General features: G+C 48.8%; 2 protein-coding genes across 4 annotated transcripts in view; one reads left to right on the top strand and one right to left on the bottom strand.

Moving 5' to 3' along the window:
- The window catches only part of CCR6 (C-C motif chemokine receptor 6), a 54,615-nt gene extending 51,697 nt beyond the window's left edge, over positions 1–2,918 (top strand). For all 3 annotated transcript variants that reach the window (XM_036926488.2, XM_036926485.2, XM_036926486.2), the window contains exons 2-3: positions 290–398; positions 493–2,918. In XM_036926488.2, coding sequence (XP_036782383.1) covers positions 336–398; positions 493–1,611 — 1,182 coding nt within the window. In that variant the 5' untranslated portion in view covers positions 290–335 and the 3' untranslated portion in view covers positions 1,612–2,918. The remainder of the gene's footprint in view (positions 1–289; positions 399–492) is intronic.
- Positions 2,919–12,059: 9,141 nt separating this feature from the next.
- On the bottom strand, positions 12,060–16,165 carry GPR31 (G protein-coupled receptor 31). Its single transcript, XM_036926498.2, is given in 2 exon segments — positions 12,060–14,651; positions 14,653–16,165. Coding segments are annotated over 2 exon segments (912 nt in total). The 5' UTR covers positions 14,769–16,165; the 3' UTR covers positions 12,060–13,855.
- Positions 16,166–27,706: the final 11,541 nt, after the last annotated feature.

Raw genomic sequence — 27,706 nt, 5'->3', positions numbered from 1 at the left:
AGTCTGCTTAAGCTCATGTGTGTATGTAATGGTCTAGGGCTACTCTCAAGCTTTAAGGGTAGATTTGAATAGTTGTGGCAGGGACCACATGACCTGCAGAGCCTAAAATTATTTACTCTCTGGTCCTTTGTGCAAAGAGGTTGCTGGCTTCTGTCCTAAATGAATCTTTTTATGTAAATCCCATACATGCTGTGCGCGCTCTGGGACTGGAATGTGGTTGGCCTAAGTCTCCAGCTGTCCGAGCAGGTGTGTCTTAACTACAATGTATTTTGATTTCCTTCCTCCTTAGATTCACTTCTGTCCTGTTACCTCTGTTGGTGAGCCTGAGGGCTTGAATGTCCAGCCCTTCTGCACCAGGCCTGTGTTTTCTGCCCCAGTCAAGCACCACAATGAGTGTGGTGAGTGTCTATTTTATTTTGGAGTAAAATTTTGGTCCACTGTGGCTCCTTGAAAATTATGCTACAGCTAACTCTACCTTTGTTCAATTTCCAGGACGCAGTGAACTCCACCACTGTCTTTGATTTAAATGAGGATTATTTTGGGTTGACTAATACTTCTGACTATTCAGTTGAAGATGACACATTACTCTGCTCCTTGCAGGAGGTCAGGCAGTTCTCTGGGCTATTCGTGCCCATTGCCTACTCTGTGATATGTGTCTTTGGCCTCCTGGGCAATATCTTGGTGGTGGTAACCTTTGCTTTTTATAAGAAAGCCAAGTCCATGACAGACGTCTACCTCTTGAACATGGCCATCGCAGACATACTGTTTGTCCTCACGCTCCCGTTCTGGGCTGTTAACCATGCTGTTGGTGAGTGGGTTTTCAACAATGCCCTTTGCAAGCTGATCGCAGGCATCTACACTGTCAATTTCAACTGTGGAATGCTGCTCCTGGCCTGCATCAGCATGGACCGCTACATTGCCATTGTGCAGGCCACCACGTCCTTCAGGCTGCGCTCCAGGACACTCGCGCACCATAAAACCATCTGTTCCGCAGTGTGGGTGGTGTCCATCCTGATCTCCAGCTCAACCTTCACATTCAACCAGAAATACAACGTGCAGGGCCGCGACGTGTGTGAGCCCAGGTACCACACGGTCTCGGAGCCCGTCAGGTGGAAGCTGCTCATGCTGGGGCTGCAGCTCCTCTTCGGTTTCTTCATCCCACTGGTGTTTATGGTGTTTTGCTACGTGTTCATTGTCAAGACCTTGTTGCGAGCTCAGAACTCCAAACGGCACAAGGCCATCCGTGTGATCATAGCCGTGGTCCTCGTCTTCATGGCTTGCCAGGTCCCGCATAACATGGTGCTCCTCGTGACTGCTGCAAACCTGGGCAGAATGACCCGCTCCTGCCACAGCGAGAAGCTCATTGGCTACACCAGGAACGTCACCGAGGTCCTGGCTTTCTTGCACTGCTGCCTCAACCCCGTGCTCTATGCGTTCATCGGTCAGAAGTTTAGAAACTACTTTCTGAAGGTCATGAAGGACCTGTGGTGTGTAGGAAGGAAGCAGAAGTCACCGGGCTTCGCCTGCTCCAGGCTGCACTCTGAAACCTTCATCTCCAGGCAGAACAGCGAGGCTGTGGACAATGAGAACGCTTCGTCCTTCACTATGTGATGCCCTGAGCATGTGCCGTGGGTGTGCTAGCAGGTGGGAGCGTGGGAACTGGACAAGCTGCCTTCTCTGTGAGGTCAAGACTGCACCATCTCCCCATGGGGTGCAGTGTGCACCCCAGTCGCCTGGCCAGGAAGGCTGTGACTCTGAAGTACCTTACAGCTCGCATTTCACAGAACAGGCTTTGGGGAAGGCTGACTTAAAGTGAATTGCTTACAGACATGAAAATTTTCAGAGACAGTCATGAAGCCACTCTTGACTGCAATTTCTTTGGGTTGTAGCAAAAAAAAAAAAAAAAAATCACATGGTCTGAAAAAAACCAAAACAGAAAAAAAGAAAGACCAAATAAAAGCCCTTGCATGACTCCTATTAGGCAAAAGGTTAAACATCTTATCCATTGGAATGTTTACTCTTGACAATCACAGGCAGCAGGATGGACTGGCTTGAGGTCTATCTCCTTTCCCCTTGGTGGCCTCAGCAAGAATGAGACTGTAAAAAAGCACAGGAGTTCACGAGCTGGGAAAGCGTGTGGGGAGACAGCGAGGTGGCCGGACAGCTACTAGGGGCGATTGTTACCAAGGGCAAGGCGACATCAGGAAGGTGTCTATTTGCTCTTTTTCCCAGAGAAAGTGGTCTCTGTGATAGGTCATGCTTCTCCAGAAACCCATCAGACCGGGATGCATGGGGCATATAGAAGGGGCTTAATAAATACTTATTTAGCAAAGTGTACTGAATAGGAAGCTATAGAGAAGCTTAAAGTGTAAACAATTTCTTTCTTTAAGTAGACAGCTTTTTAAAAAGAAAAAGGAAACTTTACTGAGACCATGTGGAAAGAGCTTCCATTGCCATAGGGGAGCCGAAGGTGTGGACAGGACTGTGGTCACCACCAGCCTCAAACTACCTGGCCGACAGTGGGTACCATGTTGGTGTCTGCTGCTGGTTTGAATACCAAAAGTCTGAGGTTAGCTATGGAATCTGATTTTAACAACTCTCTTCAACTTCGTAGAAAGTTCATAGGACTCACGTTTTGAAAGTGCTGTGTAAATATATGAATACAAGTGGAAAAATATCGATACGTATTACAAAAACACAAACGCATATTAGAAACGTACCAAAGATACGTTTTTGCAAAGATTGCAAAGATATGGATGAGTAACCTTGACAAATGTGTTATTTGAAACTTTCCATCATTATTGTAAACTTTAACTGCGTTTCAATATGAAAATCAAAGTCATATTTTAGGATTCAAAATCTGTATTTTTAAAACATGGCTTGGCTTTGCAAAATAAAACAGCTCTGTGTGTGAAGTAGGAATTGTCTTCTGGTTCAGCGTTCTGACTGGTGAGACTGGTGTTTGGGGCTCCCACGCCCTTCAAGTCTGTGTGTGTTCAAAGCCAGAAATCACAGCAGAGGAGGTGAGGTGTTACTCAGACACGTCTTTCAGTATGACCCACACACTGATATGATCTGTGAAAATAGGCTGATGTTTCTAAACTGGTATAGAAACATCAAGCTTCTTTGGCACAGCTGGGAATGAACTCTTCTGTGTGATGTAAGTATTTAGATAAGTGAAGTTTACCTTTTCATCTTTACTTTTACGCAGTAGCCCTTTTAGAGTTCCAGGGGTGGTGTTTAAAAACGTTTCTAAAATGTGCTACATTATTTCATTGAATAGCAATTTCCTGCTCCTTGGGCACTGATAACTGGGGCTGCAGTGCATTGACACCCTTGGGAGTCACAGAGCTACATTGACACCCTTGGGAGTCACAGAGCTACATGGGGTGTTTGCTCCTGCACAGAGCAGCTCTGGAGGGGTGCATGTTCAGGCCGCTTTGTCACTGATCTCCACATGTCTGCTCTCACTGTTGGGCTCTGGCTGGACCTCAGTTGTGCCTGCCTTTAGTCCCTTTTCTGTACTCTCTGGAATGGCAACCACAAGACAGTTTTTCTTGGTTCCTGTTAGAGGGAGCTGAGATGGTCACAAATGATTATTTCTGGATAAATGAGATTTTACTATATATAAATCTCAGCAAAGCTGAAAATTTAGGCACTGAAGATTTATCTTGCAAATTGCATACCTTCTGATAGGTGCTTAAGCATCACCTTGCAAATTGTATTTGCTCAGTTGCTTCTGGGCTAGTTTTGAAATAAAGCCATAAAAGTACAGAATTATCAAATCCTTTTTTTAAAGTTTCTGATCATGTGTAAGTTTCAGGCACTCTGGAGGTAGAATGCCCGAGAAGCTGGTCCAGACGGGTGCAGTGCGTGCTTAGAATCCACTAGCGCAGAGTCAGCGGGCGGCCCTAACGAACCACCACAGGCCAGGCGGCTTCTAAACAGAAATCCGCTTCTCTGGGTCCTGGAGGCTGGGAGCAGAAACCTGGGGTGGGCAGGGCTGGTCCCTCCCAAGGCCTTTCTCCTGGGCGTGCAGACGACCACCTTCTCCTTGTGTCATTGCATGGCTGTCCCTGTGTGCGTGTCTATCCCGATCTCCTCTTCTTACAAGGACACCAGTCTCTAGATCAGGCCCATCCACACGGCCTCATTTACCTTCATCACCTCTGTGAAGGCCCCACTTTCAAACACAGTCACATTCTGAGGAACTGGGTCTTAAGGTTCCAACATGCAGATCTGGGGGCCACAATCCAACCTATAACAACTAGTTTTCTGAAGGTAGGGCAACTGTTCATATTAAAGTTAATTTCAAACACTTGAAAGTTCATTTCCAGGTAGTTTCCTGCTTTCTAGTAAGTGGTGTTCCGAATATCCCTTCCCGTTGCAGGTTTTCAGGTGCACATCCTGGGGAATGCCGTGGCGACAGACGGCTGTGGCGTCAGGAAAGGCTGGCCTGCCCACTCAGCCTGTACGGGCACTGAGCTCCAATTCCCGGCCACCGTGGGAGCACTTCTCTGAGGGAGTCTTCGGTGTCCCCTGTCCAGTGGCTGTCTACTGCCCTTGACCCGCCTTTGGGGAGGGGACTCCTGCCTCCGACCCCAGCTCCAGTCTGTGCAGTGTGGTGACATCTCCCCAGCCCAGGCGGCTTCTGTATCAGTGCAGGCACTGCTCTCTCTCCCTGGGGCCTCAGGGTGGTGGGCAGCAGAAGGCGGCTGGGCTGGCAGCCCTGGAGGCCAGGACCCCACTCTGCCAGCATATCTGGGCAAACAGCATTCCTGGCTAGCGACTTCAGGGCTGCCTGTGGTGCTGTGATCCCATTCCTGGAGCACCATCAGACCCTCCCTCGGGAGTCTGGGAAGAAGGTGACCTTTCACATTTGCTGCTAGACTGGATCATCACAGCCCCACAAAGTCCAGCTCCTCTGATGCAGTCTGCACTCTGCTCGTTGCCGTATGGGGAGCCTGCTGCCTTTGTGCACAGGGATTTTACACAACGGGGAGGCTACAGCATGCAGAGTGCAGGATGATCTGCTGAGACTTATTTCACACATCATGATTGAGTACATACACCTGTCACACTTGCTACAAATTGCCAGATTGCATTCTTGTGTTCTTCCTTGAATTGCATTTGCTAATATAAGAATTTTCCTGATGTTTTATTTAGGTAAATCCATAAGAGAGCTAGAGTTGATAGCTGTGTCTTTTTTAATCCCTCGGCCTGTTCTCTCTCATATTAGAGTTCAGGTAGACACTCCAGGAAGATAGGCAGGATGCTATTATCCTCATCTCCAGGCTGTCCTCATGGTGCAAAGAAGCTGCCTTAGTTCCCTCCATCACCTTTCCATCCCAGCCAACAGGAAGGGAAAGGGGGAAGCAAGTGGCTTTTCCTATAAGGGCACCATGTATAAGTTGTAAGAATCTCTTCTTCCAAACTATTGGCCTTAACTTAGTCATGTGGTTACAACCAGGTGAAAGAAAGCCAGGGAAATGTTTTCTGCTGGGCAGCCAGGTGTCCATTTGCATGTGACAACAGTGAACACAGAGCAGTTCTGCCATTAGGCACTATTAGTGTACAGGAGGGGAGAAGAGAGTTTGGGGACATGAACTCCAATGGAAGGAAGCTGTGCTACTGACTTCAGAAAAAAAAAAAACGAAGGCTGTAAATGGTAAAGAAATACTTGCAGCTGCAAATAGAAGCTGGCACACAAGAGGTGGTGACAGTCTCAGCTGAGAAGAGGCCAGATGCCGGTAGCGGGAGAGAGGGTCAGCCCAGGGCCTCCCTCTGCCTGTGCACGTGCCCCACATCATCACCACATGGTCCAGCACTGGTCAGTCTACATTTGCAAAGCACCACATTTGGAATTAGGGTTAGTATTTTAGTAAGAAAGCTTCATTTCTCTGCCTTGTTTGGGAAGGTTAATTGGATTCTTGAATTTCACATGACATTTTGGAATCCCTTTTCTGAACTTACCATGTAAACAGATGAACTAGCACACGGGTCTTGCAGTGAACAAATGCATCTGTGAGATAAGACTGTAGAGCGGGCTTCCGAAGGTGGTTGGGAGTGGGGGTGGGGGGCAGCACCGCCCGCCTCCTGGCAGGACGCTGCTGCCCTCTGGTGGCCACAGGCCGCACTCACAGCCCTGCGCTGAGCTTACTTTCAAAAGCCACGTGTAAAATGAGCACACTTTCATGCTATACTCAAAAAACTGGTATAGAACCCTTAGAATAAAGTTTTAAAATCTGGTTGCAGTATTGTGGCAATTCATTTTTTTCTATTGCTTTTAATAGTCATGGGATAGCAGATTGGCTCTACATCTACATTTTTTGCTACATTTTGGTTTTTAAGTGCTTGTTTATTTTGGTATAGCACATGCATATGTCTGTAACTGCATATATGATTTAAGAAAGAGTATATTTTTAGGAGTAGATTTTAGGACAGTTTTTAGGGTATTCTAACTAACAAAGAAGAGATTTTTAAAAAAAGAAGCCTTATAATATCCTACTCACTAGAAATTGATTCTAAAATTCTAAAGTTCAGCACTCTCATTTTTCTATAGTTTCTAAATTCTGGGTATATCAGAGTTTGTTTCTTCTAATTATTTGGACAGCAGAGGAATAGCTGACATCTGGGTGTTGGCATCACTGAACGTCCCGGCTGCTGCTGGTCCGTGCGCTGTGGTGGGAGTGTGGGGGGCTGGTCCACCTGGGGACACCTGCCAGAGGCTGCCAGTGGCACCCGGTGGCACCTCCGGGCTGCCCCTCCGTCCTTGCGGCTCTCCCTTGGGATGACTGCCCAGCAGCAAGCGGCCGCGCCAGTGCGCTTTTGGAGAGGCCAAGCAGCCCCGCTGCGGGGAGCAGGCCCGGGCGCAGTGGTGGAGATGCGCACCCCCTGGGGAGCTGTCGGCAGGTGCTTCCCCTCACGCTGGCCGCTCTGTCAGCTGCGCTGCAGCGTCAGGCAGCACAAGCCAACCGGGCCTGGGGCCAAGGTGAGGCCGGGGCACTGAGGACATGGCAGCCATGTCCGGCCCGAGCGCAGATGCCCGAGGCACCCGCGCTGACCAGTTTACCCACCCCTGTGCACACGGGCAGCTTCTGTCAGTGCGAGCCACCTGCACTTCACCGTGTGACAAGACTGCCTGCTCAGGGATATGGCCTCGGCCGGCCGGGGCCCCCTTGCAGCCGCCACCGCACCCGCCCTTCGGCCCAGGGGCGATGCCATCTGTGGCCTGCTGGCCCTCCGGCCAGGCCCAGCCCGCGGCGTCTGCGCCCACAGCCCGTGGCGGGAAGACGTGGCCCGGGGTGGCCGCCCGTGGGGGCCGGTGATGGGTCCAGATTCTCCACTGCTGGGCGCCCCTTGGCTACCCCCGCCCACGGCCCCTCGTGGGTCCTGCGCACTCCTGAGTCCCTGATTTTTTCAGCCACGGTTCATAATAACAAGCGAGTAGGCCACGGGATGGAAGGACAGCGCTCTGCGTCTCCAGGGAGCTGATTCACGGCCTCGGCGTGCCATGCGGGTCCCCCTGCTGGTCTAAGTGGCGGCTTCCTGCCAGCTCACCGGGTGATCTCTGTCCTGTGCGCCCCCCTTGGTGGTGAGGGATCTGTCAGGGATCCACGGCTGCGGAAGGGGCGCCGGCAGCTGCTCACCCGGCTGGGTCTCCACCGAGGCCTTGCCAGGCTGGCAGGTCCCTTGGGGGTGGTGCACGGGATCCCCAGCGGTCAGCGCCGGCTTCTGGCCCCAGTCGGTGTGAACGGGTGAGGGCCTGGGTGGGCCCATGCTGTCCCCGTGGGTCCCCCCATCAGGGATGGCCAGTCCTCCCTGTCTGCCTCTCCTTAATGGGCCTGTCCACAGTCCTCTGTTCCTCCCTGTGCCCCTTAAATGTCAGGCTGGGAATTTAATTTTCAGTAATGCAATAGCCAAGTCATCACAGTTTTCAGAGAATTTTGCTACATCATTTTGCCTCCTTTATTTTAAAAAATGTTCACGAACATATTAGCAGAAGAAATAACCAGTGCGGTTTTTCTAGGCAGCTAGCTCTTGAAATTGTAATATGCTGGAGTTTGAAATCAAAGAAACAAAATGTTTTAGAATAAAATAAAAGCCCTAAATGCTTTTAATATGTTGTGGGTAAAATAGGATAATAACAGGAGTGTTCTAGGCTTGTTAAAAACAATAACAGGCTTGTTATTATGCAGCTCTATTGGAGTCTTAAAAAATAAAATATGATTGCTTCAGAGCTCTAGTAAAAATGAGAAAAGTGAGTCATTGAAGGGCTGGTGGATTTCCTCCACCTGAGCTCATTCGGGCGTCAGAAACCAAAATCCCGCCCTTGAGTCCTCCACCTGAGCCACATTCTTTGCTGCTTCGAGGAATCATTTCCCTGAAACACATTTCTTTTCTCTAGAATGTTCAACGTGTACTCACCCTAGGTTCCTGGTTAGGCTTAAAGAGGGTTCCTTTTGCCTGTATTTTTTGATTTTAGAAATAATTACTATTATTAACTATGTCTTTGGTGTGTTTTAATGGACAAAAGCCCTTAGCCCAGAACTGATGATTCTATTTCATGCAGGTGTTAAAGGAGGCTAGGTATGAGGTGAGTCCTGGCTGTTTTCTTCTTGCAAAATGAAAACAAATGTCATGCAAATGTTTAGATAACAGAACAGTTTGAGCTTTGGCCCATAGATCAAAAAGAAACCTGCCTTCTGTGCTGAACTTTCATGTTGAATAGTGCCATGCAAACATCTAACCTGGCCTGGCATGTGTGGCCACCACACGGGAGCCACTGGTCTGATACAGGACAGAAAGCCAGGGTGGGCTCTGGGACTGCGGTCTGCCCCGGAGGCGGGTCAGGAGGATTTAATGGACAGGGCGGGTCATGTGCTGCTGTGTGGGGCAGGAACTCCGGCGGTCTGGGGCAGGAGGGCATGTCAGATGAGGCCCAGTGAAGGTCCGGAAGTGAGAGAGCTGGAGGGAGAAATGGGGTGGCAGAGAGGAAGTGAGGGCACAGAAGTAAGCCTCTTGAAGATCTGCTCTGACAGCCACTATGAAATTGCTGCTCTGATGCCGGGGGCTGGGGGTGCAGACCAGCAAGGGTGGGGCCCCCTCTAGGAACAGGACTCCTGAGATGTACATAGATACAGGGATTGACTTAAGGGGCTTGGCTCATGCCTGGGGTTGGCCAGCCTGACACTCGAGTCTCTACATCTGTCTGGAGGCCAAACCGCTTCTCTTGAGAAACCTCTTCAGGCCTTCACCTGACTGCATGAAGCCACAGCGTCATCCAGGGTGACACCTGTACTCACAGACAACTGATTGTAGATATCAGCCACATCCAGAAACACCCTCACATGGCCCCTGGATTAGCATATGGTGAGCTGCTGGGCACTGCGGTGTGACCAAGTGGACACATACCCGCCAAGGAAGGGACACTGAAAACCGGGGTGCAGAAGGGGTGACTGTGCAAATACCCATGGGGACCAGGGCAGGACACACACTGACAGACACACAGTGAGCACAGCCCCTGGAGGCAGGGCCCCCCCTGCGGTGTGGGGGAGAGTCTGGGCCCAGGGTGGGCAAATCTCGTTTTCAAGAACAGCTGGAAAACTAGACCTTTAAAAATATTGTCTTGTTTATTTAAACTACATACCCAAACTTAAAAATAACTCGTGACCCAATCAAAATCTGCCTGCAGGCTGGACTGCAGCCTTTAGGCAGCCAGCGAAAGGATTCCGAGATGGACAGTGCTTTCTCGTGTGCACACAGCCTGCAGGCACGGAGACCCCTCCCTGAGAGAGGCCTGCACACCCCTGCCCACAGCAGCTTTGTGGCCAGAGGGGCAGCAGCCCAGGTGCCCATCGACACCTGGATGAGTGGATAAACAGTGGTTATACATGCAAGAGAATATTATCAAGCCTTAAAAAGGAAGGACATTCTGACCCATCCTGCAACATGGATGAGTCTAGAAGATACCATGTTAAGTGAAATAAGCCAGACACAAAAAGGTAAATCCAGTACAATTCCCCTTGCATAAGATATGTCATCAAACTTCTAGTGGCAGGAAGTAGAAGGGTGGGCACCAGGGGCTGGGGAGGGAGTGTGCAGAGCCTGTGTTTAATGGGGACAGAGTTTTGGTTTGGAGGGGTGGAAAGTTCTGGAGATGGTGGCAGAGATAGCTGCACAGAATTGTGAATGTCCTTACTACCACAGAACTATACACCTAAAAATGGTTAAGATGGGACATTTTATATTATGTATATTTTACCACAATTTAAAAAAGGAGACATTTTGAGGATCACTATTATTTGGGGATCCCGTGAACATGGCCGGATGTGCCGGAAGCCTCTGAGAGTCACATGAATGCACCTCACATCCCCCCACCAAGCCCACAGCCGCATCCGGCTGCAGCTCTTATTCTGACCCCTAAATGAGTCAAGACTGCTCCCTTGATTATTGGCTGAAATGACTATGAATACATAGAGGGAAAGCTCTCTCCAATAAATATGAAAAGTGATTATATTTTCATTTGTATTACCATCTTTCTTGAAGATTCAAGATACAGTTTTAAGTTTGCCTGTGTATTTATAAAGCATATTTTAAAAACCACCTATTAAGTAGTTAATGACATTAATTTGTTAACTTTAGATAGGCTCATTTGTTCATTTTTTATCATTTATTTCACACATTTATGAAGCATCTACTGTGTGCCAGGCCTGGGCAAAGTGCTGGAAGATGCAAAGATAAATGGACGTTATCCAAGTTTCAGGAAGCTGACGTGGAGACATGATCCCTGCAGGATGCCTGCAGGAAATGATGACTCGCTGGGGTGCTGGTGGGGGTTGTTCTGGAGGCTTCAAGAAGGCAGGTCTGAAGGGACAGGCCAGGAAAAGCCAGTAGGAATTCACGAGACAGAGACTAGAGCATTCCTCGCAGGATGCCCTTCGCCTGGAGGTCACGTACGTGGCCAAGGAGGAATGTGTTGCCTATAGATTAGAAATGACAAAATTAACAGAATTTAAAAACAGTGATAGCATTTTCTGAATAGGGAAAGAAATCCATCCCCCAAATTGAAATTTGGGCTCTTGGCTCTCCTTCCTAGATGCCAGGATTCAGACAATGCTGAGATTTGCCAGTGTCACAGCCAAGATCGCACACTTGCTACCTTATAAGAAGTGAGTCAGGGGAGAGAGGACACTAAGACTTGGTACCGACAGCAAAATGGTTGTGGTCTGCGGCCCCTCGCTCGCTGCCTGCCACACTCTCCCTCTGAGTCATTTCCTCATTCAGAGAACGTAGCCGGAGAAGGGGGAGGCCTCGTTACTGCGCTCCGCATCCACGGAGGAGACCGTCTGAGTGCGGGAAGGGGGGGCTGGGGGCCAAAGAAGCGTCCTTGGAGACGGGTGCTTGTGGGGTCCCGACCTCCGAGGCACAAAAGAGCCACCTCCTTCCCTGAGTGCAGAATAAACTTGAGCCAGACAGAAACCCTGTAAAATATCCAGGAAGGATTTACAAGGAAGGAAGACTAGTCATAAACCCTTGATTTAGCAGAATTTTTCTGCATCTAGTGCATTGAGCACCTTCCCTGTGCCAGGCTCTGTGCTGAGCTGCATGGGGGAGAAGCCATCTCTGAAGTGCATGCAGTGTGGGTGGGGATGCAAACAGAGATGCCAGAATATGCTGACCGCATAGGACCCGACTGCTCACGAAGGACCGGACTGCTCACACCCTGCGGGTTACCTCGGTTAATCCTCACAGCAACCCCGCACGTGGGGGTCGTTATGGCTGTTTACAGACCAGGGTCAGAGCAGTTGGGTGATTGTCCCTGGGCAAAAAGCTAGGAAGAGACAGAGCAGGATGCTGGCTCAAAGGCCCTGATCTTGGCCACCGACACATGGCCCTAGTCTAGGCTGCACATTAACAGCATCGGTGAGAGGACCCCAAAGACACCAGCACCTGGGCACCCCAGGACCAAGAGAGTCAGAACATCAGATTGGCCAAGATGTCAGGATCCCCAGCCTGCAGTACACCCCCTCTCACTGCCATGCTGTGGGAGCCCCCATTTAATCAGGCTGAGAATGTGGGCAGGGCCGGGTGGGAGCTGGGGCACAGGGCTACCCCAGCCTCTCCAGGTACCAGTGTGGGCGGGATTGGCTCCACCCGAGGGCTCTGCCACAGAGACGTCTGTGGGAGGCCGTGAGTTCAGCATGGATCTGTCTGTGTATAGTCAGGCATGCAAGGGCCCAGCAGCAGGAAAATGGTTAAGAAACACCTGGACAGATGTATTGGGTAATCAAGTCAAGGATGCCTGCGGGGAGTTGATCATAATATGGAAAATGTGTATATTAAATGTTAGATGCTTTAAAAGCAGCATGTAAAATGGTAGATGCAGCAAGAAGGGGGAGGGGGGGACAGCCTCCCTTCCAGTGGGAAGGGAAGAGAAGGGGTCCGTGTAGAGTGTGCACGGCACAGTTTATTTAGGTGCTCCACATTCTCACCCGGTCATGTTTCCCTCCTTGTCCCTTTGATATTCTAGTCACAAGGGAGGAAACAAACCCTGGAAAGACAGCGCAGTGTGGCTGAAGATCCACTTTCCCCCAGAAGCCACAGAGGGCTCCTTAGCACCCCTGTTAGACGGGTTTTCCTGTGCTGGATAACAACACACCCTCCAGGTTGGGTCTGAAAGGAGCCTTCCAGGCAGGCAGATACTACAGGGACACTTTGCCATTTTCTGTCACCTAGTGCTATCTGTTTTGACCTTAAATGTTACAGAGATCAGGACTGGCCCCTGGGAAAAGCAGTGGCCTCTCTGTGTGAGCCACACAGGTGCAATACCGGGGGGGTGGGGGGCAGGTAGGATGGGATGCGTGGGACCCAGGTCCTTACAAAGTAGCTTCTGGAGCTCCTCCGGGCACGTTGGTGGGTCCCTTCTGGGGACCAAACTGCCTGGTTTGAGCAGAGAATGAGAGAGAAGGCAGTCAGGAAGGTGACTTTCAGAATCCTTTGTCACCAGCATGACCAGGGACATAGTTTAAGAGGTGTGTGATGGGCAGCTGCAGCCGTTGCGAGAGTGTCCAGGGGCTGGGTGCAGGGGCCCCACCTTCTCTGGGGTGGTGCCAGCTGCCTTCTGCACGAGTATGCCGCGGCGTCGGGTGGAAAACACAGTTTGCCACCTCACATTGTGCCCTTCCAGGAGGCATAAGATACAGTGACTTTTTAGAGCAGGGCAGCAAAGTAAGTTTCAAAAGCATTTAAACATTCAAACTTAAGAAAATTCTAGAGGCAATTTTGAGAAATTGAATAAGAAAATGTTTCTTATCATAAACTAGGGAACTGTGTTGTCTTTGACATAATGTGTGCTCCGTGATAACGAAGCTTATAAAACAGGGAACATTATGTGCTTCACAGAGAGGCATGGAGTACAGTGACTTCCATGCCCGGGGCCTCTCTTCAGGCCCCAGATCCCCACTTTCCCATATCAATAATCACAAGTCTGTGCAACAGCTGAGAACAAAGCAATCTGTCTGCATTTACAAACTGAAGCAAAGAAAATGAGGACGACCTGCCTGAGTACACGGAGTTGGAAGTGTCACCGTCTAGCTTTCACGCACCGTGACCACCTGGCTGTCAGGTCAGCAATTAAGCCTGCTTCACATTGTGCAGAAAGGAGGCTCTGGTGTGCTCGCTTTGACTGGCTGGTCCATAATGTAACGGCAATGACTTCTGCATGTGTGCCCGAGTCTGTCCAATCTTTGCAGGGCAGCCTCGAGACTTCCACGTCCTGCAGAATCCTAATGAATGGTCCTTGTTGCCCAGATCCCAGGTGGCTCCTGAAAATGGTGGAGGAAGCCAGTTGGCCTCAGGAGTAGGAGTCTTTGGGGTCACAGCCGGGTGCCTCTGCTTCCCTCCCCCGGCCTCTGAGGGTGTTGAAGACTTTGCGGTAGGAGTGCCTGAACGCGGGGTTGGAGAAGCAGTACACCACTGGGTTCAGCACGCTCTGCAGGGAGGCCAGGCTGCCGGCCAGGTCGGATGTGTGCACCATTGTGCCCAGCACCTGGCAGCTGCCCACCCCTTGGAAGGTGGCCACAAAGACCTGGGCCAGGAAGCTGGGCAGAAAGCACAGTGCAAACAGCACCACCACGGTGGCCACCAGCGCCTGTGCCCTCTGCAGCTTGGGCTGTTTATCCGGGTCTCGGAGCCTCCTCTGCAGGGTCCTGATGATCCTGGCATTGCAGAACAAGATGAGGCCGAAGGGAAACACGAATTGGAGGAAGAAGAGAGTTTCCTGCCAAGTCATGCTGAAGGAGAGTTCTCCTCTGGGCTCCAGACTGGGGCACCCAGCCTCAGGCACGAACAAGCTCTGGTGGTTGAGGCAGATCATCAGAAGCCAGACAAGGACTGAGATCCCCTGGGCTGCCCAAAGGGACAGAAGGTTGACCTTGAGCCTCGGGTGGACCACCCGGAAGTACTGGTCCAAGGTCACCGTAGTGAGGAAGGTAATGCCCACACTGAGGCTGAGCGCCCGCAGGAACAGCAGCGTCTGGCAAGACGCGCGCCTGAAGCTCCACGTCCGGTGCCTCTGGTAGAAGGTGGCGTGGAGGGGCAGGCAGAAGGTCAGCAGCAGGTCCGCGACCACCAGGTTGAGCAGGTAGACTGTAGGGCTTCCACACCTTCAGACAGAAGAAAAACGTCCAGAGCGCAACGGCATTGCCCAGGAGGCCGAGCCCGCACTCCAGCGGGCCGCTGTGCACCGAGCAGTTAGGAGGAGGCATGTCGCTGCGGTCCTGCCGCCACCGCCGACTCCGCAGCGGCGGAGGCACAGCCGGGCCCTCGGGCGCGTCCCTCCCTCAGCAGAAGCGCGCAAGCTCTGCGCTTCCCCAGAAAGAGAAATCCTGAACCGCTGTCAGAACAAAGTCAGGAGTAAACTAAAGTCTGTTTGGGGTAAGGGGGTGGGGGAGGGGCAGGGGAAAAAACCCTTGCAGTTTTGTTTTGCCCTGAAAAAGGGGAAATTGTGTTTCACTTCACATCATCTGGGGCCAAACGAAGCGATAGTGTCCTGAGAACGTCTGGCTGAGCGGGCACGGCTGTTGCAGAAGGAACTTGACATGTTAATTACACCAAGACTTTATACAATCAGAATTAGGATTGAGGCAAGAACTTTGCTGGTTCTAATACGTTTCGTGGGGAAGCCCTCCTCTTCTCCCCATACAAGGGGCCTCTGCAGAGACGCGTCTGCTCGGGCCTGCACCTCCCATGCTGGCAGTCAGAATAGGGTCCTGCATTCACCTGGAGAGGGTCTGGGATGGCCTGGTTACTTCATAGCGGGTCATTTTCTCTTGTCTTGAAATTTTGTCAAAGTCTATTTTCTGCTGAGGAGCCTTCCCTTCTTCCTACACTCCCTGGCTTCAGACCCGGACACAGGGCCTCCGCGGGCCCTGGAAGTGGAGTACAGCCGGTGGGTCGTCAAGGCGCACAGACATCAGGAGTGTTAGCTGCACAAGCCCAGGGACATGCTCTGGGTGCTGGTGGCAGAACATGCCTGGCAATGAATAGGCGTCAATCAATAGATGCTGAATGAATCAGTTACCTTACCCGCTACTGACCATGAGCTTTGAAAACTCCCACACCAACCATTACTAAAGCTGGCTGCATGTTCTTCACGTATCAGGCACGGTTACGTGTTCACCTGTGTTATCCCAGTGAGGAGAGGTCGGCACAACTTAAGGCTTCGGGATGGTGAAGTGGGGCACAGAGAAGGCAGGTGGTTTGCTCGAGGTCACAGTGCACAAACAGGCGGGGCCCAGCGGCTGAGCACGCTGCTCTCCTGCTGTCCGGCGGGCCGCAGCTTTGCTCCTGTGCTCACGTAGAGCCCACGCCTCCAGGAGCCCATTGAGGCTATTGATTTGCAGGCCTTTTCAAGCAGTCTGATTTGTTTTCTTCTTACATTAGTATTATCAGAGTTTTTCTTTCCAACTGGACCACCAGTCCGCATGTCACCCCATCCCTGTGTCACGGAGATTCATCTGCCTGTTTGATTCCTAAGAAGGGGCAATTGGACAGTCCTCCAAGCACCTGAAATTGTGGAAACGCCCCACCTGGTATCTCCATGATGAGCGTGCCAACTTCACGCTCATTATATACGGTTCCCCGGGAACACGAGAGAATGAACTCCAGCCACGAGTCCCAGGTCAGGGAAGGCTGGGGACCACGTGTCTCATCTCTGAGAGAGCTGTCAGGGCACGGTGAGGCCGGAAGAGCCGGCACCTGGCTCCGCTCTCGGGGAAGCTGGAAGTTATATAAGGTTTCTCTCAACGTGTTAAAGCTGCCCCTTAATTACAGATTCATTTAGACCAAAAACTTTCTACATTATAGAAATTCTAGCTTAATAGGTAACACAAACATGAATAATTCCATGTCTTCCTACTTAAGTATACGAAATAAAAATTACAGAATGAAAAATATTCTGCTTCTATTTCTCAGTAGGCTGATTTATCTTCCTTATTTCTAAAAAGACTGAATTTCTCTTTATTTCCTGTCTTTTAGAGATATACTACTTAAGCCTCTCCCTTAGGGATCTTGTTTTATTAAATCTTATTTCCCCAGAAACTCTATTTTCAGTCATCATTGCTATTTCTTCAGTAATCTTCCCATTTAGGAAACTTCCCTGTTCTCATTTCATTTTTTATGGCACATATTTATTTACACATCTGCTCCCCCAAATTAAATGAAAACTAAATCATTGCTTCAAACCAACACACAAGTTTAATTCTGTCCATTTTTCTTTCCAGTTTCTGTTTCATGTCTGAAAATAACAAGAAAGAGGACTTTTGTAAAGATTGAATAAATACTATGTCTTAGATTTTCCTCTTACCTGCTTTGGGATTAGCCAAATGTGGGGATAGGATGGTCCCTACAAGACCACCTCCTCTTGGACACAAGTTCTAAATGTGGGGGACTCCAAGTCTGCTCTCAGCTTTGGTAATTCTCTAGAAGGACCCTGAACTCCCTGACTGTTGTATATTCATAGTTACATTTTGTTAGGGGAAAGGACACAGATGAGAATCAGCAGAGGGAGGCAGTGTATGGGCAAGAGTCCAGGAAGGTAATAAATGTGGCTTCTGCTGTCCTCCCAGGACAGTGCTGGTTTCCCGAGTCCAGCTGTGACAACATGCACAGGAAAGCCCCCTGAGCCGTAGCATTCAGTCTTTTGGGGTCCATCAGTAGGCGTGGCTGACAGTGCACACGGCGATCTTGGTCTCAGCCCCCATGGAGGACCAGCTGACAGTGTGTGACCTAAAGCCCTTCCCCACATTGCCCTTTACCATCTGGCTGGCCCAGAGCCCCCTGGGCAAACCAAGGTACTTCTACCAGACATGGCCTTCCAGGGGCTGGGAGATGACCCCCTAGCTGCTGAGAGCAAAGGTCAGAACTTCTTTTGGGCAAAGTTCAATTATTCAGTACACAGTTAAACTTACTCAAAAAATTTAGAGCATAGTTAGTGTCACTCATAACGCTAGTAACACTTGCTAACTTTAAGGGCCTCATAGACCAACAAGGAGGCTAGTGAGCGGCACAAACATTTGGAAGGACACGTGATAGATTACATAGCAGGTGCGATTGGGGTGGGGTGGGTGGAGCAGGGGCATGCGCGGGGAGAGGCATGCGCCGGGAGGAAGAGGCAGGCAGCTGAGCACCAGGGCAAGGCCAGGGCGGGGCGAGAGCCTCTGGGGAGACAGGCGGGCGTGGGCGTGCCCAGCTGTGACCTGCATCTTTCTTGTTGGGAGGGCTGATGGTTTTCCCAGCTGTGGTTAGTGGCTTTCCTGTAGACTCAAAACCTCGTGCATTTCGTTTTCTTTTCTTGCTCCCATATCCAAGGGATCCCCAATCTCTGCCCGCCTGCTCCCCCTCTTCCAGGGGAGTGTCTGTTTCCTCGCTGTGGCCCCACTCCGCCTCTAGGACTGGGTCACTCTGCCCTTCTCTTATTTTTCCCTCTGGCCCTGGGGAGGGTGGCCTTAGGAGAAAGGATCTGTGGTCACTTCTAAGAAAAAGACAACGAATTTAGAAAAGGAAGTCAGATGTGGCAGAGTCCTGTTGTGGTCCCGGTTGTGTGATTGAGTCTGTGGCTTGTTGTAAAGGAATTGCAGCATCCTCAGAATATTCCTACACCGTGAGTGTCTCAAAAGAGAATTACTAAGGTGGCAGCATTTCATGACTGTGCGTCCTGGGAGGGCCTGGGGAGGAAACCAATGGGAACATGTTACTAAAGAAAAAAATTTAATCCTATAAAAATAAAATTTTAATGGAAGCTGAATAATTGTACTCAAATCGCAACACTGGGCCAAACCAGGAAGTGTACAAATGCTCTTCTTAGTAAAAAAAAAGATTTTATTCTTATCTTCATTTTTTTTCACTACAGGATACAATTAAACATAGAGTTCGTGACTCAGAATGATGGAAAATCCCTAGACCTTCCATGTGGACGTGCAAGAGGAAGATGTGGGCAGAGTGAACGCGGGTAGCCCACAGTGCCAGCAAGCAGGCCAGGCCTTTAAAGCTGTTCTTTCAGTTTGTTACTGAAGAGATTGATTTAATCCATATAAAAAAATGGCATTCTTGATTTTTTTGTGTGTGAAACATAATTTTAAATGTGTTACTTGTTTGTGTATTCATTCAACAAATCTGTGGGGCAGCTGCCCACGTCCAGTCCCGCTCTGGCCCTCCGGGTGCTGCTATATCCAGACAATGGACCTGCCAGGTGGAAGTGGGTGCTGAGAGACCCAGGGAGACAGTGCGGATGACTGAATGACCTGGGAGGGCCTAGGGAGGTGACACTGTGAGCGGAAACTTGAAGGAGAGGGTGGGAAGGAGTGTTAACTGAATGCAGGCAGGCAGGGTGAGCAGGGTTCTGCTTAAAGCTTCAGAAGTTTTTATATCTTTTTTTGGAAGACTAAGTAGAAGTGTCCAAGAGCTTTTTTGAATTGGATATTACAATGTATTCTTAGGTTATAAAAATTAAAACAACTCCATCTTGATGCATAATTGGAAAGATCAGGGGGAGGAAATAAGGGGTAAGAAAATAAAGTCAAATATGTAGAATAAGATCATCTTGCCTCCGCACACTCTGTACTTTGGTTTAAAAGACTTCATTCTGCACATTGTTTTTTGTCCACTAATGTGGGACTACAGACGCCTTTCTGTGGTGGCCAGCAGACATAGGCAGAGACTGTCAGAGACAGGGCTCAGAGTCGGGTGGCATCCTGTCAGCATGCTGGGTGTGGCCAGTCAAGTGCCACCTGCCGTCTCTTAGCGAGGGCTCCCTGCAGATGGCAGATTTTGGCAGTGATTCATCTGCTGTTACTGAAATTTCTTTGCTGTGGATTAAATGAGGCTAATTTGAAGCACTGCTTTGATAAGGAGGCAGGGGACAGGGGTGGTGATCTCCATGGCTTTGCATTTGCTAGAGTGGACCTTACACCAGGGCAGATACTCACCCGATATGCCTAAGTCCTACAACAGAAAGGGAAGAGGAGCCGGTGTTCACAGGGGACCCTATTCAGGATGCGCTGGGCTCCTCAACCTGAGACGTTCAGTGGGATGGGGGAGGCGGGAGACACTTTAAATTATACCCGAGCTAAGACATCTTGGCTGTGCTACTGGACGTTCTCCGGTGTGTTTGAAGAATGTTATGATCCCGTTAATCAAATTGTTCTTGGTTAGGGGATTTTCCGTTAGGCAGAGGAGCAGGTGCATGTTCAGATGTTGTTCTTGGTGGGCCTCATTAGCCGCAGGTGATCCTTCTACTTAATCAGAGGACCTTAGGTTTTTTACAGCAGGTGAGGTGTTAGAAATTAACCTACATCTCTCATTTTGCAGATGGGGAAACTGAACGCCCTGGAGATGTATTGCCTTGACCTTGGCCGAGTCCTCTGCAGTTCCAGAAACTCTCAGCCACAGGTGTCCCTGCGGACACCCCAGTTCCTGCCTGCTTGCTGCCCTGGGAGCCAGCACCCCCACCCCCACCCCTGCTCTGCAGCCCCAGCCCAGGACCCGCTCTTCTCTCCCCCCAACTTTATCTGATTCCCTCCCTGCAGCTGTCACACACACAGCCTGCCCTCATTCTGTGCCTGCAGTGACGCTCTGGCTGCCCACAGGGCCCAGGTCCCCGACGCCTGCATGTGGGCATCTGGTGGGCATCTGGTGAGCCAGCCCTCAGAGCATTGCATCTGAGGAAGGCTGCCTCTGTCAGCCAGTACTGTACTGCTCAGCCCCTGGGTGTCCGCAGGAAGACACTGTCGGTCCCCTCCATCCGGCTGGAAAGCAGAATAGCTCCCGGTCACTGCTCCTTGGCTGCCAGGAGCTCACAGACTCCACCCCTGTGCCCCATCTTCGTCCAGCTGCACGTATCTACTCTTCCTCCTTCCTGCCCATTACTTTCCACCAGCCACCTTCTCTCAAATTGCCATTCTGGGGTCCCAGTCACATTAAGTCGGGCACTTGACCTGAAGAATCAGAATTTCTGTGGGTAAGTCCTGGAAATGCTCATTTAAAGGAGTCTCCTCATGATTTTTCTATGTGTTTCCTGTTGCAGCTGTAACAAATTCCCATGAACTTAGTGACTTAAAACAACCCGTGTGCCTCCTTGTCCAGCTGGAAGCTGGAGTCCAGAGTGTCTCCCAGGGCTGCAGCCAGGGTGTGGGGACTCCCCTCAGAGGCTCCATGTGAGCAGCGCCCTTGCCTCCTCCTTTGCTGGGGCCCTGCCTTCCTCCAGTGGGAGCATGGCCTCTTCCAACCTCCAAGTCCTGCTGACTCTGACCCTCCCGCCTTCTTAAAGGACCCTCGTGATTTCAGGGGGCCACCCAGATAATCACGGATAATCTCCCATCTCAAGACCTTGATCTGATCAATTTAATGTCACTTTTGCCATGTGAGGTGCATATTCACAAGTCCAGGGCTTAGGCTGTGGGCATCTCTGGGGACTGTTATTCTGTGGACCACGGTTTCTACACACGCTGGAGATGTGCACCATGGCCCAGACCTCACCCTGTGTGCCCTGGTCACTGGGGCTGCTGCTCAGGCCCTTCCTCTTGCAGTGATGTATATACTTGGGCCAACATCAGCTTTACCAGCCCAAACTTAAAAGTTCCCATTGTTTATCATGTTAGGTCCAGGGCTGAATGCCTGGATTTGAGAAGGACCAATATCTGAGCTGCCCCACCACTCTGTCCCATTCCCCGTGCCCCTGGAGCACCTCCTTGCCCTCCTTTATCTTCCTCTTGCCCTGCAGAGACCAGACTCCACTCAAGGCCTTGAGGATCCACCCTGGCATGGGACGCTCTGGCCAGCATGCTGACCAGCTCTTTGTAGCTGAGATGCCCTGGGCTCCACTGTGCCCTAAGTCCTCCAACACCAGAAACTGTGTCTTACGTCTGCCCTTGGCCCTCCATGAGGTTGCTGATCCGTCCACATCCTGGGAGTTAGAAGGTGATGACAAACAGAACAAATCCATGTTGCCTGACGTTTTCTCCTTCACTGATGACTCAGAAAGTGCATGATTTCACAGTATTTCAAGACCAACATTAGTTCTTATTTTTTGCACTATGTAGAAAGTTCTGGCTGACAGAGTTCTGAGAGGGCAAGTATGAGTCATCAAATATTTACAAAAGCATCACATAATGCAGAAATCTCTGTCTTATATGAAGATTTGTAGCTAAAGCAGTAATTAGATTTTGCTGAAGAGTGTCTGTATGGTGCACCTTCCTCAAACTGTCATCCTTGATGGGACCGTGAGATGCTCAAGCGCACCTGCCAACTCCCGTGATGACAAGCAGCCAGTCCTGAGGTCCTGGCTGGATGACTTAGGAAAAGTATATAGATGTGCTACTATGTATAGAAGGCCTCACCCTTGTGTCACAAATGGCACCCATATCTGAGAACTTAGACCTAGAAGGGGCAATAAAAAGAGTTCAACTCCTGTATTAAGATCATATAACCCTTTTGTGTAGGGGCCAGGTCTGATAAGGATTTCTTTTTCTATACCACATGCTCTCAAACATGGCTGCATTCAGGCCTCATGTCAAGCAGTCCAGGAAAAAGTGACCAGATAGCGGGATGTGCGCCCAAGGCCAGGTGTCAGGGAAGGGTCCCTGTATTGCTATCAGGAAAAGCATGAGGCTCCTGTTCACTGCAGGAATATTTTTGAATGCATTTGTCAGCTTTGCATATTAATAGTAGGTGAACATAGTTACCTTTTATTTTAAAATGTTATGGTTTAAAACCTCACAGGAAGGAATTTAAATGGAATGAACTGCACGATCAAAGTGGACACAGAGATGCCCTTTATGTTGCCCTTTTCTAGTTCTTTCTCTCATAGGTACACTCTCAAAACAGATGTTAAAAATAATTTTCCCATTTCCTTTTTTTTTACCATAATAAGGAAATTTAAAGCCTGATCTACTATAATGGTATCTCTTTATCAAATTATACTGCTCACCACTGAAAGGAGAGGTTCTGTGAAATTTTGAAGAGATCAGCCACTCACGGAGCCTCAGTCCCTTTTTTTTTTAAAGACTTATTTGCTGTTTTGATATTTACAAAGCTGGTGTCAAAGCTTTTTCTTTCAGCCTTTTATTTTTAAATTTCAAACGCAGGAGAAGATCAAGGGTAATAATACAACCATTACCCACGGACCTCCCCTCGATTCAATTTTGCACCACCATGGCTGTGGGCTCTCTGTCTCGGTGTCTCCCTCTCTCTCTGTCTCTTTCTGTCTCTGTTTTTGTCTCTCTATATCTGTGTCCCTGTGTCTCTCTCTGTGTCTCTGTCTCTGTCTCTTTCTCCGTCTCTCTGTACACACATGTGCGTGCAGGTCCACGTGGCATGTGTGTGCACATTTCATCAGATCATCTGGATCCCAGGCTCCATGGCCCTCAGGTGTTCCAATGTGTGTCCCCTAAGACAGGGACAGTCTCCTAACCAGCGCAAGTCTCAGGCTGGGCGCCTTTGACTAGATACAGTTTGGTGACATCAGACGGTCCCTATTCATTCCCCATTGTCCCCGGAATGTCTTTATGCTAATTTTCTTCCTTCGCTTCTAATTCAGACCCAGGGTCCAACCTACCTCAGGCATCATGTGTACCGACCTGGTCTCATTTTTCTTTTCACTCAGACCCACTCGCCACATCAGCCCCACCTGCCTTCTTTCTCTTTCCCATAATAACGTGTTTGCAGAATCCAGGGCAGCTGCTTTGCAGAAAGTTCTCTCTGCAGCTCTGCCTTGTTTCCTTGTGACAGATACAACATCGTGGTCCCTGGTTTCTACTAACTTAGGAAACCCAAAGACATATTCCTGCCTCAACTTCTCCTTCCTTAAAAATGGGTGAGAGATTCTCTGTCCTTGAGCAGTATTTTTTACTGAATGTGAATATTTATAACACATATCTTAGCATCAAATAGTTGCAATATTAAAACCACAGCTCAGCTCCCCTTTCATGCGCACCGCCATGTTCAGGATCCATGGGAGGAGTAAGAAACAACTCAGCTAAAGTTAAGCAAGTCCTTAAGCCTTTTCTCACATAAGCCCAAGCCCACATTTGTGTGTATCTTTAATGTTTTCCACTAAGGAAATAGACTAAATCTGAGGCATCCAGGTTTCTGTTTGCCTTTACATGAGGACTTTCCTTAGCTGCTGCCAGCCCTCTGGAGCCCGTAACCCCACCAGGGCCCAAGGCTCTGCAGAGGAGCACAGTGTCAGGCACAGCCGCCCCTCATGGCAGACGCAGCCTGACCCCCAGCCCGGCCCCTCCCTGGGAGCCCCTGCCGGCTCTGGCCTTCCTGCTCTGGTCTGTGTCCCTGCCGCTCGCTGCTGCAGTGGGCCTTGGGAGGCGGACACAGACTCCTGGTGACTGTGCCCCTTCCCAGGTGTGAAAGCTGGGCTTGAGCTGTTTGTTAAAAGGCTTGGTGAGATAGTGAAATGGAAACGCGTCAGCATACTGCGTAAAGTGGCAGAAATGCGTGGAGGTGTATCTTGGCGGAGCCGGGAGAGCTACCAGCCGGTGCTTCCTGTGCGGCAGGGCCTCAGACTCCAGGGAACCCGTCTGTCTGCCTCCAGGAGCCTCCTGGTTCACACCCTCCCTGGGCTGTCCGCACTCAGTGGACACCGGGCACACCACCTGGGGCACCGGGCACATGCTGCCCCTGGCTAACAAGGCCGGGACGACGAGAGTGTGGGCTCGGAGCTGTGCAGTTGGAACGGGGCTGGTTGCTGGATGTCTGGGCAGCAGGGCCATCAGCCTCTGAGCCGGGGAACCATGTCCCATGGTGCGGCTGTGGCCGGGGGCCCTGGGGTCATGTTGTACACGGTGTGGAATGCATGCATGTTCAAAAGGTTCCTTGTGCTGAGTACCTAAATATTTGATTAGTGTAAACACAACACTATCTACTCTTAATTTTCTCCATTATCACAGAAATCGTACGGACAATTTAGATGGAGAGGCATTTTGAGAAATGGTGAAATTTTGAATCATTTCTTGATTTAAACTTGCATATCTTTTTTTTTTTTTTAATTAATTATTTTTTATTGAAGGGTAGTTGATGCACAGTATTACATTAGTTTCAAGTGTACAACACAGTGGTAGAACATTTATATACATAATTCTAGGTTCCAGCTATCACCCTACCAAGCTGTTACAGTATCTTGACTATATTCCTTATGCTATACATTACATCCCGGTTACTTATTTATTTTACCATTGGAAGTCTGTCCTTTTTTTTTTTTTTTTTTTTTTTTGTGAGGGCATCTCTCATATTTATTGATCAAGTGGTTGTTAACGACAATAAAATTCTGTATAGGGGAGTCAATGCTCAATGCACAATCATTAATCCACCCCAAGCCTAGTTTTCGTCAGTCTCCAATCTTCTGAGGCATAACAAACAAGTTCTTACATGTAGAACAAATTCTTACATAATGAATAAGTTACATAGTGAACAGTACAAGGGCAGTCATCACAGAAACTTTCGGTTTTTCTCATGCATTATGAACTCTAAACAGTCAGTTCAAATATGAATACTCATTTGGTTTTTATACTTGATTTATATGTGGATACCACATTTCTCTCTTTATTATTATTATTTTTAATAAAATGCTGAAGTGGTAGGTAGATACAAGATAAAGGTAGAAAACATAGTTTAGTGTTGTAAGAGAGCAAATGTAGATGATCAGGTGTGTGCCTGTAGACTATGTGTTAATCCAAGCTAGACCAGGGCAATAAAACATCCACGTATGCAGAAGTTTTCTCTCAGAACAGGGGGGGTGAGGTTCTAAGCCTCACCTCTGTTGATCCCCAATTTCTCACCTGATGGCTCCCCTGTGACTGTGCCTGTCTTAGGTTGTTCCTCCCTTGAGGAATCTTACCCGTCTCTGGCTAACCAGTCATCTTCCGGGGCCATACAGGGAAATGTGAAGTTGGTAAGTGAGAGGGAAGCCTTATTGTTTGAAAAGGTTAGCTTTTTACTTCTTTGCATATTTATGCCCTGTGGCTTCTATGCCCAGCATTTGTCTTGAGGTATCTTTACCACTTGGAAGATTTATGATACTCGGTAAATTTGATATGAGGCACGAATTCTATTTAAGGGTTATAATTAGGAAGGAAGAAGAAAAGCTATAGAAGTAGCAGGCGGAAGAAAACATGGGAAGATTGATTATTTCTTTGACATATCTTCTTGTAGAGTAACTTCAGCATATATAGGTTTTAAGCTACTACTTAAATTGCGCACACACATTAACATAATAGGAGTATAGTTACATAACCAAAGCATATCTGTAATTACCAGCCATCTCCAGTGAAACCAAGAAAACCATTAAGGCACCTTAGGCATTTGTGAAAACTTATCTATGATATGGTGGATATTGTCCAACTGAACTTGAACAGTCTGAGAGAAATCAGACAAATTAAAACAACCCATTCCTGGGGACTGTTCACATGCCATATGTTCTTTTAACAGTAAATAGTCTGTAGTTGTAAGACTTTGGAGCGCTACAATTTGCACTTCTCCAAATTCTTGGTTGAGTTCCAACAGTATAGATCCAGTCAAATTTGTTGTTTTACTGTATGCACAGGCCAGCTTAGATATCTCCTTCCTCATTCCCATGGCAGGTCCAGGAACTGGTGGGATGAGTGCATCTACAGCTGTAGCAGTGTGTGGATCTTTGTTGGGGTTTTTTGATGATCATCTTCTGGCATGAGTCTTCCTGAGAGTGCTGATGTTGGAAGTTCTTTTTCATATCGTATCTTAGTTCATTTTCGGGGTAGCCCAATTAGGCTTTGATCCTCTGTATAAACACAAACAGACCCTTTGCCTACACTTTTATATGCCCTTTATACCCTTGTGTAGAACTCGTTGGAGTTTACCACACAGGAACTGCCCTTTTTTTTTTTTTTTGCTTTGTTTTTGGTATCACTAATCTACACTTACATGACGAATATTATGTTTACTAGGCTCTCCCCTATACCAGGTCCCCCCTATAAACGCCTTTAAGTCACTGTCCATCAGCATTGCAATATGTTGTAGAATCACTACTTGCCTTCTCTGTGTTGTACAGCCCTCCCTTTTCTCCTACCCCCCCTTGCATGTTAATCTTAATACCCCCCTACTTCTCCCCCCCCTTATCCCTCCCTACCCACCCATCCTCCCCAGTCCCTTTTCCTTTGGTACCTGTTAGTCCATTCTTGAGTTCTGTGATTCTGCTGCTGTTTTGTTCCTTCAGTTTTTCCTTTGTTATTATATTCCACAAATAAGTGAAATCATTTGGTATTTCTCTTTCTCCGCTTGGCTTGTTTCACTGAGCATAATACCCTCCAGCTCCATCCATGTTGCTGCAAATGATTGGATTTGCCCTTTTCTTATGGCTGAGTAGTATTCCATTGTGTATATGTACCACATCTTCTTTATCCATTCATCTATTGATGGACATTTAGGTTGCTTCCAATTCTTGGCTATTGTAAATAGTGCTGCAATAAACATAGGGGTGCATCTGTCTTTCTCAAACTTGATTGCTGCGTTCTTAGGGTAAATTCCTAGGAGTGGAATTCCTGGGTCAAATGGTAAGTCTGTTTTGAGCATTTTGATATACCTCCATACTGCTTTCCACAATGGTTGAACTAACTTACATTCCCACCAGCAGTGTAGGAGGGTTCCCCTTTCTCCACAGCCTCACCAACATTTGTTGTTGTTTGTCTTTGGGATGGCAGCCATCCTTACTGGTGTGAGGTGATACCTCATTGTAGTTTTAATTTGCATTTCTCTGATAATTAACAATGTGGAGCATCTTTTCATGTGTCTGTTGGCCATCTGTATTTCTTTTTTGGAGAACTGTCTGTTCAGTTCCTCTGTCCATTTTTTAATTGGGTTATTTGTTTTTTGTTTGTTGAGGCGTGTGAGCTCCTTATATATTCTGGATGTCAAGCCTTTATCGGATGTGTCATTTTCAAATATATTCTCCCATACTGTAGGGATCCTTCTTGTTCTACTGATGGTGTCTTTTGCTGTACAGAAGCTTTTCAGCTTAATATAGTCCCACTTACTCATTTTTGCTGTTGTTTTCCTTGCCCGGGGAGATATGTTCAAGAAGAGGTCACTCATGTTTATGTCTAAGAGGTTTTCGCCTATGTTTTCTTCCAAGAGTTTAATGGTTTCATGGCTTACATTCAGGTCT

This window comes from Manis pentadactyla, chromosome 12 (genome assembly GCF_030020395.1).
Source record: "Manis pentadactyla isolate mManPen7 chromosome 12, mManPen7.hap1, whole genome shotgun sequence".
Classification (NCBI taxonomy): domain Eukaryota; kingdom Metazoa; phylum Chordata; class Mammalia; order Pholidota; family Manidae; genus Manis; species Manis pentadactyla.
The sequence above is the reverse complement of the archived record's forward strand: the minus strand, read 5'-3'. Positions and strand labels throughout refer to the sequence as shown.